The sequence below is a fragment of the Trachurus trachurus genome (genome assembly GCF_905171665.1).
Source record: "Trachurus trachurus genome assembly, chromosome: 15".
NCBI lineage: Eukaryota > Metazoa > Chordata > Actinopteri > Carangiformes > Carangidae > Trachurus > Trachurus trachurus.
The window spans coordinates 22,599,127-22,611,950 of NC_139906.1; the positions used below are offsets into that span (position 1 = coordinate 22,599,127).

At 44.0% G+C, this 12,824-nt stretch overlaps 1 protein-coding gene across 4 annotated transcripts in view; it reads right to left on the reverse strand.

Moving 5' to 3' along the window:
* Nucleotides 1-12,824, reverse strand: part of ate1 (arginyltransferase 1) — a 52,571-nt gene that overhangs the window by 18,078 nt on the left and 21,669 nt on the right. For all 4 annotated transcript variants that reach the window (XM_083988204.1, XM_083988205.1, XM_083988202.1 and 1 more), the window contains exons 9-10: nucleotides 8,814-8,995; nucleotides 4,941-5,040 (exon numbers count right to left, since the gene is read on the reverse strand). In XM_083988204.1, the coding sequence (XP_083844330.1) occupies nucleotides 4,941-5,040; nucleotides 8,814-8,995 (282 nt within the window). The remainder of the gene's footprint in view (nucleotides 1-4,940; nucleotides 5,041-8,813; nucleotides 8,996-12,824) is intronic.

The window sequence follows — 12,824 nt, forward strand, 5'->3', positions numbered from 1 at the left end:
CGGTTTCCGTTTAGAGTTGCTGAAGAGTTTCTCTGATGACTTTAGGTGCAGGCAGGCTAAGACTACCTATGCACTTCCAGCGTTTGAGCTAAGCTAATTACAGGCGATACGGGCTGTATCTCCCTTGTTACTGCACGCACAGTCGAAAGGATGGTGTCTATCTGCTTGTCATGGACTCGGGAGTGAGGCAAGACACGAAAAATAATGTTGCCGTATCCCTTTAAGGCAAATATTACCACAGCAGCGACCGACTGAAACCAACATTAAATTCCTTCAACAGTAGTGTCCTAACAAACTTTTTTTCCACACAGTGGCTGCTGACACCTCGATGGATGCGTTTCAGGGCCGCTGCATTCAAAATCTTTGGCCATGTGGAAACCTGCTGGCTGTTGCTAGAGAACTGACCAGCTCTGTGTCACTGTTTGTTGTTTGTCGGCGAGGAGGAGTTGGGGTTGAAAGGGAACGGAGGTGCAGCTGCTGCGAAAGGGCTCTTTAAAAGTCAGTGAAGTACCACCGGGAAACGAATAATCCTTTTCATCTCGCCTCCTTTTCTCATTTGGCACACATTTTGTCACTCCTGTTTTTTTTTTTCTCTCTCCATCTGCCCTCTTCCTACTCCTTTCACTCATTTTGCTCACTCCTTCATTCTTCCTCTCTGTGGAAAATTTAATGGTTTCCTGGGCTCAGAGCGAGACATTCTTTCACCGTGAACAATAATAACAAGAGTAAGAGCCACTTCACGTAACTCCCTCACTCCCTCACCAAGTGGGTAAAACTGGGTATTCTGTCTGTGTGTGTACGTGCATGCATGCCCCACTTGAATATTGCTTCATCTGTTTGGACCAGGTACTGCCGACGGGTAAAGCCAAGTGGGTGACCGCCTCGTTGGATATCATCAAAGTCTGCTTATTCACTACTTAAAAGTAACTGACACAGACAAGTGCTCACACATACACACATCTCTGTAAAGAAATGGAAAATCACTACAACGTGGCATTAAACTATTACTCTTTGTTCTGTGCAAAATAAAAAGTGGAGACTTATAAAATGAAAGCTAATGAAAGTCTTAAGTGCGTTTTGCGAGCTGCTGACGCTGGACGGTGGGGTTACTGGAGGACAAGAGAATAAGATATTAAAATATAAGAAAAGAAAACTTGAGTTCAAATTCAGGTTAAGGCAGTTGTTTATGGTTTAAGAAAAACATCCTAACGCAGATCATGACAAGTTTTAAGAACAGCTACAGGTATATAAAATATATAAACAACAGCTGCATCCAGATATAGGCCAAATGAAACATGTGGTGATGATGCCAGAATATTTCTGAGCATACAGGTTCTTTCATTCCCTATTTGCTTATATTTGACCACAGTCTTTCCAAACAAGCTACAAATATGCTGCACGACATTTCAGACAAAGATCAACAAGCCAGAGAATCCAGCTCTCAGCAAACCACAAAGTCTCAGTTACTCTGTCTGAAGTCATGAAAGCGGTTAATTCAGATGACTTTTAGCTGCACATGAGAGAGAGAGAGAAAGAATGGCAGGAGGGCCAAGACCTTTGGTCTCATTTAGCCTCCAACAGCTTCACCTTCTGCTCTCTGCAGCTCAACATCAGAGGGACAGGCAGGGCCAGGGAGGGCCAGAGGACCAGGGACAGGAGCCAGGGGCAGGATGTCACGTCTAACCCCAAACCCACCAGCCAAACCAGTCAGGCTCTGTGGGACGCTCCGTCCCAGCTTTGGGAACAAAGAGGAGGGTCTGACACTGGCCAGGCAGCGCCCTGTTCCTGGCTGGACTCCAAGTCTTCTAGGACCCTTTAAGGCTGCTCTGCAGGACCATGTCCAGGCTTTGGCACTGCTCAGAAGTTTTCAACCCATCGCACATGGAGCTGTTCCCCTGGGCATGCAGAGATGTGACCCGGCAGAAAGGATTTTCCTCCCAACACAGAACACAAGAATACACTGAGATGGAAACACAGATAAGAGTCAGTCAACTCTTAAACTGTAGCATCACACAGCCCAACCACAGAACAAAGGAACAGCTCAGGTTGAGGCTTAAAGTGTAAGCTTACTACTCATTTTGAAAACTGTCCAGTTCATCTATCTATGGACACTATATGGAGTCACCACAATACGACTTTAACAATGCTGCTGGTATCAGTTACATAAACAATGCAGCCATATAACTGCTCAGCAGGGAATGAGAGTACTGTATGAACAATTGTGTGAAATTAATTTTTTTAGTATTTCTCTCAGTATATTGTGTCATTTCAAGCTACAACTAACTTGACTAGAATCACAATTCTTGATCTTTTCTGTCCAAATGAATTGAAACAATAAATAATTGTGCTAAAGAACATCAGGTTATCATTGACCAAATATACAGCAGTCCTTTTAATCTTTCATTAAATGATTTGAGTTTTTTCAGATTTATCCAAATTTGCATGCATAGATGCATAGATGGTCCGAATGGATTGTTGTTGTTGTTGTTGTTGTTGTTTTCAAATGTATCCACATTATCTGGGACACAGCAGAGAGTGATGGGTACAGGGAGTTCCCAAAGAAGTTCCCAAAGAAGTGGCAAGTGGAGAGGAGGGGGTAGGTGGGTAGAACGAAGAGGGGGAGTGGTGTTGAAGGAGTCTGAGTGGTGTCCAGCGGGGTTCAAGTACTGGTGTTTTGGTCCTTAAAGAGGCAAGCAGCAGGACTGAGATCCAGAAACCAGTAAACCCCCTACACAATGACAGTGGAGTTCTGTGGCTCCCCATCTTTGAGCCTTGAACAATTCCACAGTATGTCTGTGCATTAATGAACTACTCAGGCTCATATGCAAATCAGACAATAGAGTTGAGGCACTGTGCATGCGCTGAGAGCGCGGGTGTGTTTCTGTGGGAGTGTGAGAGCCCAAAGGTGGGAACTGGGCAACCTTCTCACCCTTGTTCTGTGTTCCTCCCCATGGGCAAAATAGGAAGAAGTGGGGAGGCTTGCGAACAAGATGCCGCAATGGCAAACACACAAAAACAGATATGGGGGGTTGGGGAGTAAATGCCAGTGCAGGGGGTGTTAGGTGCTGTGGTAACAGCGCTCTCAGGCAAACAGCGTGATCAAGATTCAACACACAGACGCATAAAGTGAGCAAACACGTTCACATGCATTCCATACACAGACTCCCAAAGTGCGAAAATGGGCGTTGCACAATGCAAACTCTGGAACAAGATGTAAATGGAGAGATAGGTGTGGCACTTTGCCATAATCCCCAAAAAGACATCACTCTCCCATGGGCACGGACAAGCTCTGGGAACATCTAAATGAAATGACTGAGAAATAGAGGAATTAGTAGATGAATGAGAGAAAGAAGGGATGAATGGTAAACCTTGGCAAAACTAATGGACTTGTTCTCCGTCCTCCTGGAGCTATAGATCTTTAAGTGGTGCTTGGTGTGAATGTGAGCATATCCGTGCAAGTCTTTACTCCTGCGTTCGTGCCCATACATGTACATTTATGGAAAAGTTTCCACAGTACATCAGTTGCGCTTAAAAAAAATATGCTGCTATCTGTGCATGTGTGCCACACACTTCTCGCCTCCAAGTTGCTGTTGCAGCATGACCTCTCCCTCAACCTTTAATGTCTTCAGCAGCCTTGCTCTCTCTTCCTTGCCTCTGCCTTTACCTCCGCTCCATCCCTTTTTTTCCCCCTCTCTCTTTCACTCTGCATCTATACTGGGACTCACTCTATCAGATCTACTGAAGTTTCTCCTTGTGTTTTAACCCTCCTAACTCAAGGTTTACTGTGGATCAACCAGCTGAGAGTATAATGCAGATGGTGTTTATGCCGGAGAGACAAAACATCTCTGGCAAACAGTCTTCAAGGTGAAGCGCCCTTCATTTAACACTATGCCCTTTCATATATTTCACTAAGCTGGATATATTTATGGACAGCTAAATTCAAAACTGTAATACATGAAAAATTATGCAGGTGTCGGCATTCATGTGGAAAGAGAAAATGAAAAGAACGTAGGTAAGCCCCTGTAGAGGGCTTTGCACCTATGATAACAAGAGTAGAAGAGGAAAAAGGGAAAGGGGAGGGTTCTTCCTCTTCCTTTATAAGCAGCCAGTTGGGACTTTTAATGCCTCTCAGGATGGTAAAAGCCTATATGAGATGCAAAAGAAATCGGAGGAGCACCACTTTCTTCCCTTCCCTAGGAGGAGAGAGCCAGTGTGCGGAAGGAGGGGAATAGACTGTGAAAGAGATACTGCATGTAAAAATAGTGTGAGAGAGTGATCAACACGTTTCTTGAAACTGCTGGAGCATCATCCTGATGTGCCAATAACAGAACAGCTGTACTTAACTGCATTACTGTCCAAACCCATTCGATTAAGACAGATGGCCGCCCACCTTGGGCCCAGTTCTGTGCCCAGAGGATTCTTCCTGGTAAAAGGAGTTTTTCCTCCTCCTGCTTAACACTTTGTGGGAACTCTGGTCTTAACCTTACCACCTTAACATGAAAAGTGCTTACAGATAATGTATATTATGATTTGGTGCTACATACTGCACACAACAATGCAGTACAGAATGGACCGTGTGGTGAGGTGAGGCTCAGTAGTGTGAATCATTTAACAGCCACCACATGGAGCAGAAACATTTGTCTCACATAAAATGGGCTTGCACATCAGAATGTTAGCTATACTGTAGATCACTGTGGCATTTTGGGGAGTGGTGAAGGTTTCAGTGAAATATTATAAACAAAGCATGGAAGTACAACATCATTAAGCTTAGTGATGCAGCTAATCCATTCAAACAGGCTGTCATACTTGCAGAAATTAGATTTGTTCTTTGACAGACAAGTAAAACAGACAATTTTCTGTAACCAAAAAATGTAATAAAACTTCAACATTACAATAAAAAACGAAAAAAGAATGAGCATCTGAGCCATTCAAATACCCACCTTGTACCGCATCTTGGGGCAGGAGTGAATGTAAAAGCCCAGGTAGTAGTAGGACAGCTTGGGGGACTGTTTCTGCAGCTGCTTGGTGAAAGCAATCTCCCTGTGGTGGGAAACACATGGACACACCTTTTAAGAGATGTGCTGCAAAGAAAAGCTCATGCTTCATGCTTTCACAAACAGCACACATACTTGTAGACTGATGTTTATTTCCAACAGTGACAGCCCACCCCAGCAACACTTCCCTGTTTGGCAGTCAATCCTCAGCACACATGCACCGCAGTAAATTTCAGGTGGTTCATAATGTTGCATGTCTGTTGCATTTACATTGGACTTTTTTAAAAACTCAAATTCAAGTTCAAACATCTGAAGCTAAGTAGTTTTCATTGTTTTAGTTGCAAATACATAGACATGCAGTTAAGGCTGTGTAAGCCAAAAATGACAGACCAGAACTGATCTGCCGTTTAGAGATGGTTTTCATCACCAAAGACTCCAAGCCAGACAAAGTAAGGGGTAGTTTAGATTATATCAATTTATATGAGAATATTTGAGTATAAATGAGGGTATTGAGAACTAAAATAGGGACTAACAGCTCCGACTAGAGCAGTGCCCAAGCCGAGGAAGTAAACACCCACACTCTAAAAAGGCAGCTTTTCTTGGTCTCATTTCATTACACAAAAACAACTGCCTTCTCTCTATCGGCATTGAGCCCTTGAGCAGAAAAGGAGGTGGTGAAAAAAAGAGGGAGAGAGCGTGTAAAATAAAGATTTAGAACTTGGAAGATTTATACAGCTTCTTCAAATACAGTAAATGTCTTGCTTGCTTTATTTTTCCCCAATAGTTTCTTCCTTAATTGCATCCTTTTACTAAAAGCCTATTTTCCTCCTTTTACCTCCACCGTTTCCTTCACTATTCCATAACTAAATTCCAGGTCCTCTTTCTTCTCCCTTTTTGTTTCACTCTTCCTTCCACCCCTCTGTGTTTCACCCGCTCAAATGAAGGGGGAGAATTCTCTTTCTTACAATACTTAAGAGAGAGAGAAAGAGGCCTTAAAATAAAATAGATGCACTGAAAAATAAGACACGGGACAAAGCAGGCCAAGCCGTGGAGGGGGGGGGAGAGAGGGAGAGAGAGAGCAAGGGGAGAATATAAAAGAGGGGGGTCAAGAAAGAGAAAGGGAGGGAGAAGAGAGGCAGATAGAGCGAGGTGCTAGAAGGTCACCCGCTTGCTGCCAGGTTCCTGGGTTCCCATCCCCTCTCCACAAAAGGGCCCGGCAGGCCTGAATTGGGGGAGGGGGGTCAAGAGAGGCGAGGGGCCCATTCACAAAAAGCCTTGTGCCCCCCTTCACTTGAGGCCTTCACACCCACACCTCCACCCCCATGGCAGCAGCTTGAGTCCGCCATTATCCCCTCTTCAGCCATCTGACACTCCAGCACAAGCCAATTATCAAGCCCTCTGCTCCTGCACAGCTTCGCTCATACTGATGTGCATACACATACACACCCAGACACAAAGAGCCCATAATAGCGCGCACCACGAGGTACTTACTGCAGCCTCGCATGCATGCGGAAACATTTCATTACCAAACACTGCAAGAATAGTGTTGATTAGCCAGATATAAAATACAAACTGAGCTACTTGTGGTGGGAAGACACAGAAGCTTATAACTAAGGAAATTAGCCTGGACTCACACAGAACATGTATGTACTCTAGTACATAAAACAACTACGTGGGATGGCCCGAAAAAGTGTGCAGGATTGAGATGGGACCCATCCAGGCCTTTCTGATGGATAAGCAATCACTAGAGCCCGTTCCATTTCCTTTCCCTCGTCTGTTTGCTCTGGCAAAGGCAGCTGTCAAAAATGCTCCACCGGGATCCCTTAAAAAACTGGAAGTGTACAAAGTTGGGAGCAGGTCAAAGCCAAATGAATTGAATAGCACACAAAATAAACAAAGCAGCAGCCTGCAGTTCCAATCAATGATGCGAGAGGATGCAGCCGCGAGACATCCATGTGCACAGAGCCTCTTTAGGTTGAAAAAACATCTCGCTTAGCATCTGCTCGGTTTTGCAGGTGCAAGATACCTGTAAAGACTTGAGCTTAAACTGCATTTTTTTCCTCTAAATATTATGAGAAACTATACAAGATATAGTAAAAAATTATTAACAAAAAGTTATCACGTATTTTAAAAGCCACCAACCCATTTACGATATGTTTTACTTAGTTTAATAAACATCAAGACATATTGGACTGGAGGCCACATTAACAAAATGCTGAATGTTTAGGACTTGGATCAGAATCAGTAGCAGCACGATACAATCAGGAGGATCCTCATAAGAAAGTGATCCAGGTTGGACACCAGCTGTGTTCCCTACACCATGCTGCAGGCACCTCATTATATGCCTCTTTTCTTCTCCTCCTCCTTCTTTCCTCTGAGCCTGAGGCAGAAGGAGCTGCACTTCTCAACAACCCCCTCTCCTGTTCCCACTGCTGAATAACACGTATACGCCGCACAAAAGAACACAACACACACAGTGCTGTGCTTGTTTTTGTACGGCCGGACACATATATTTAACCCAAACTGTACAACACTCTACACCTGTTTTCCCAGATGACAACAGGGAAAAAGAAATACCCTACAAATCAGGTTTCCCACTGAGGTTAGGTATTTGTGTAAAATCCCCCAATCTTTCCATGTCTTCACATAACCTTTCCATTGCTGCTCTATCGAGAAAAGTAAAGTGAAGTTAAGTGATTTCTGACTGCAGTTTCTTAAGTTCTTTAGTTCACTTGTAAATGGTTGAAAAACTCATGTTCCAGTTCGTTCGAGCCTGCTGTGGAGAAGCACAACTGTCTAATGTAATGAATGTTTGCACAAGTTCTTAAAAGTGTGTGTGTGTATGTGTGAGTGCGTGTGTTTGTGCATGCATTCTGTACAATAAGTCTTGGACAGAGTCAGCCAGGCCAAGCAGACTAGGGAGTGTCCAGACCTGATCAAAGGCCTGGGTTCTGGTGTCTGTAAACAAGCGGGAGGATTTCAGTCCTGCTGGCTCCCTTCTCCAAGGCCTCCTCCACACACCGAGCGCTCTGTTACTCTTGGAGTCAGACTCTTAAAATAATAAGTGATGAGGAGCTGTGTTGCTTGCGATGACCAGGGTGTTCCCTCTATATGAGCTGTCTGTTCTAGCTGCAGCAACGATGCACACATACGTGAACGCTTGCGACTCGCACACAAAACACCTGTACACGCCAACTTTAAAAGCAGAGATCACCCAGTCTCACAACTGCACACATCTGTGCAGAAATATTTTTAAAAGCCTTTCTCACATTATTGGGTTACATTTTACAGGAAACGCCAGATACGTGTGCCTGCAGTCTGTGTGTGCGCTCTCTTATTTCATCTTGGCAGAGAGAACTGTCGTCAGCTGAACCACAAAACAGAGCACTGCCTCGGCCAATCAACTGCAAAGAGGTATTTTTCTCCAACCTACAGTATTATGGCACTTATAGTATACAGTTCTAAGGAGAGATAAAAATTTGGGAGGGGCTGAGAAGACCAAGAGTCAGGGAGAGAGCAGGTTAAGGGGAGGGCAAACATGAGGGAATGAAAAGAGAAGAAGAGGAAAAGAAAGAACAAAGAAATTAGACAAAAAAGGAGAATGTTCAACAGTGGGACCCCTCTTTGAAGAAGCTACATGTTGCATTTGACAAATAAGAGTGTGAGTACTGTAAACAATCCAGATATTGGTAAGAAACAAAAAATATGGCTTGGTTTTATCAAACATGAGCAGTGACGGTGTCGCTGTGAGGGCTTCTCTTCCTCCACTTTATTGTCTAAAGTCTCTACGACGAGTTATAAGAGACCTTAAGGACCAACCTGAGAGCAGAGTAGGAGCCCAGAGACAGTGAGGCAAATTCTGGGTGGTAGTACAAGTAGACGGACGACACACAGGTGGGCAAGATGTCGATCACGCCCACAGCCACGATGCGTCCGTCCAGCCAGTACTGCTGATGGAAGGACCCGTAGCCCACCTCGGGTCCATCCGGAGAGAATTCAGCCTGTGTGGAGGCAAAGAGCGAAAAACAGTTAAAGAGAAAGCGGTTACTGGTGGTCAAAACGGTAATGGTACTCTTGTGTGCAATACAGGTTGTATGTGAAACATATAAATCACAGCAGAATGAGAATGTGGTATTTAAAAGGATTGTTTTCACTCTCTTGCACAGATCTGCTTTCTCTGCCTTATGTACACACACCTGTACTATGGTGTATTATAACCCCGGCTTTTTTCCCCGCCAGGCCTCACGCATTATGTGTGGGGGTGTACAGTAGCCTCGCGTTCAGCCTGCTAATGGCTCCCAAATGTGGAGCGAGAGCGAGAGCAGGAGCAGGGTGGGGTTGGGGGGGGGCGGGGAGGGACTGGTCACAGAAACACTCCGGGAGAGGACTTTTTAATAAAAGACCCTGCATGAGCAAAATCCATTTCACCAGGCGGTGGTGGAGTGTTGCCAAGCTTTCTCCTATATATGTCTGTGTCTGCTCTCTCCATGAGGCATGAAAGAATGTGGGCGTAGGTGTGCACCCGTGTGCCTTAGTCTACCCCATTAATAAAACAGTTAAGTGTTTGACACACATTGAGTTTCTCATAGGGATCCACATGCTGGGTTTTTCAATCAAGTGGCTTGAGTGCTTTTATCACAGAGGCTTAAGACCAGAGGCTTGGGGTTAAGGTTAAAAGTCACGTTAAGCTAGGGTATTGGCTTATGTTTGTGTGTGTGTGAGTGTGTGTGCACGTGTATGTGTGTCTGTCTTCAGTGCATGAGTAACAGGATCCTTCTCTTTCACCAACTTTCATCTGGACCCAGTTAAATAGCGCAGACACTGCTAGTTATCACAACACCAAGAGAGCTGGCTGTCTTATCCAGCGCTGCAGTCTGACCAAACTAAACCTGGCCAAATCCAAATACACACACACACACACACACTCCCTGCAGCTCTATGACCCCAGAGGGCTGAACATCACCAATGGGGAGACTGTGTGCCACATTCCTCCTTAGCACCATGTAAGGTTTTGTTAAGTCGAGCTGGTAATATAAACAAAACTATATCCCTCTGGCTCAGGCGCTTGGACACCCAGGTCTGATTTCCTGTCTGACACAATGTATAGTAGAGTCCATTTATTCTTTTTTTTTTTCTGTGTGGGAAATTGGGAGGGGAGGGATGATTACATCGTCTAAAATGCTCCTCCACATCACAGGACATATGATATGACACAAAGATGATGTGGGTTTACTACACATTAGCTGTAAATGACTGGCAGACTAAAAGGCTAAAAGGAGGGAAGAATCTATGATAAAAATGAAAAGTTATGGGGGGGGTGTAGAGCTGAGGGGTGCTGAAGGGTGACAGACACCACATCTGGAACAAGCACTCTATGTGGCTGTGTGTGCGTCTATGTGTGTGTGTGTGTGTTTGAGAGGCTGGGGGAACTGTCCGTCTGTATAAGCAGGCAGCCTGTTATTTCTTGGCAGCAGCTCTCCCAGAAACACTGGAGGCTTTGTCAGAGGCCCCTCGGCATCATTTAGAGGTTGTAAGTAAAAGGAAAGCAAGCCGAGCTGGTGATCAGTGTGTGTAAGAGAGGGAGATTTTTCTTACCTCACCCTCCACCGTATATACGCTTGAGCACAATTCTATCAGCGCGGGCGCCCGTGCCATTGGAGTAATGGCTGCCTCAGTGTGCATGTTTGTTTGTAAGTTCATACCAAGTCCAAGGCTGATCTTGTCTAACTGACCCGTGCGTCACCCCCAGACGACAACTTAATGGTTGTGTCCTTGCCACTGTGACAACAATCCAAACATTCTCTGGAGCACATCAAATCACCCCAGATCTCTTCCACTGCAGCCCCAAATCGCTCTCATATGGCTTAAATACAGGGCCATTTGAGCAGGGAGGTGGTGTGCTGTATGTTGTTTCAGATAGACACTTATCGGAACAACTCATTATGGAAAACTGTCTGAAACAAGGACCTAGTATAATACGCATGGCAAAAATACAGAGACTGACAGCTCAGAGCTCAGGTATTTTAAAATAAATCATCTAGCTGAAAAAAACCGTGACAAAACTTTAACGGCAACACAAATGCTGTTGTAATCATGTAAACCGCAAAGGGCTGCAACATTTTTCACAGATTATTTCTGCGGTTTTGACTTGTCTCCGGTGTGACAGTTCTAGGACATTATTGTATGTGGCTGAAAATCACACACAAAGAAAAAAAAAAGGGAGATGTGTCATTCAGTGTAATGAAAAAACAGCTTTTTATTTTTCATTGTTTTAGGATTGGCTTTTTTGCTTAGAGCATTTGGACGTGTCAGATATTGAAACAGATTTTGGGAATAGCTGTGACTTTATCCCATTTCCTCACAGCAATCAGTGAACTAGCTTTTACACTGATTTTTATATCATGTTTTTCTTATTTCATATTTCCTTGTACTCTTTCCATCTTCTTGTATGATTAATTTGGCATGTCTTTACTCATTAGACTTTTTTCATGTGGCTACTAAGCATATTATTTTCAAGTAACACTACAACACTCTGCAGACTGGCTGTGATTTCTGGCTCCTTGAATCAGTTGTGCTGAACATGATTACAGTACCACAGTTAACGGCTGTAGATAAGCAGCACATTGAGTCTATTAATTGCTCAGTTGTTATTAATTGCTTGCGGATGGTAATCAGTCACCGTGGGATGAGTGCTTACCACCATGTTGCTACTTTCTTTTCCGCTAGACCTCAACTCTATGTGACTCTATTGTTAGACATGCTGTAGCAATTATGCTGTTATGAATGTGGCACTGACCATCAATTGATGGTCTGAGGTGTAAATGGTATGTGTTAATATCATATTTCAGATAGATATTGTGATGATTTTAGTTGGACAACTAATTTTTACACTTTCACAGTGAGTCATTAAATGCTGGCTCTATTTGCAGGCCTGGGTTGTCACCACAATGCTTCATTTATAGTATGTAAAATCTACCAAAAAGAAAAAAAATTCTGCACCTGATCATATTGTAACTTCTATGATATTTAGAGTCATTGCTCATCACTATAACTAACACATTGTAAACTTGGCCCTCACAATTGTGCATCCACACACAACCACAAATATGCATGGAGCAAGACCTGCAAACAGGCTGCAGATGTAGCTGCACCTGTTATCATGACCATGCAGCAGTGCTCATTTCTCCAATGCTTAAAAAGGATGGAGTGAAATTTGTATTAGTATTTGACTCATTTCCAGGAGTGTCTATTGTTTCATTCTTGATGCAGCTAGTAGACCTTTTCCATTTTTTTGGGCTTATAGATGCAGCATGTACAGTGGTGTCTGTGTCTTCACTAGTGTGTAATAGCTTCCTGCTGCTGTGTATTTCATTTACTTTCCCCTCATCTCCTTCCCCTTCGGAAAGTGAACACAGGGATCGCTGACGGACAGGCAGAGTTGCAGAGGAGTGGCCAAGGGCCTGGGTCCATAAAGAAACAAAGTGACTAATTGGCGAACACCTCTGTTAATGAGTGTTTGCCCCTTGGTTACACATTCGGAGGCTGTAAAGACAAATAAATAGAAACAGAACGAGTGCGTGAACCCCGCACAGCCCATAAAATCCAGAGTTTCTTGACCTCAAGTGCAGCAAGAGACACCTGCATAGCTGTTGCTCATGCTTGCAGGCACTGATATGCCACTGTTTATCAGACAGTACAAATGTGTTTTTACTTCTCTGTTTGTTTAAATGTATTACAAAAACAAAAAAAAACAGGAATCAGGGGCAGCTGATGTTAATTATGAGTTTCAGCACGAATCCTCTGCAATTTTGGTAAAACCGAGCACAGCAA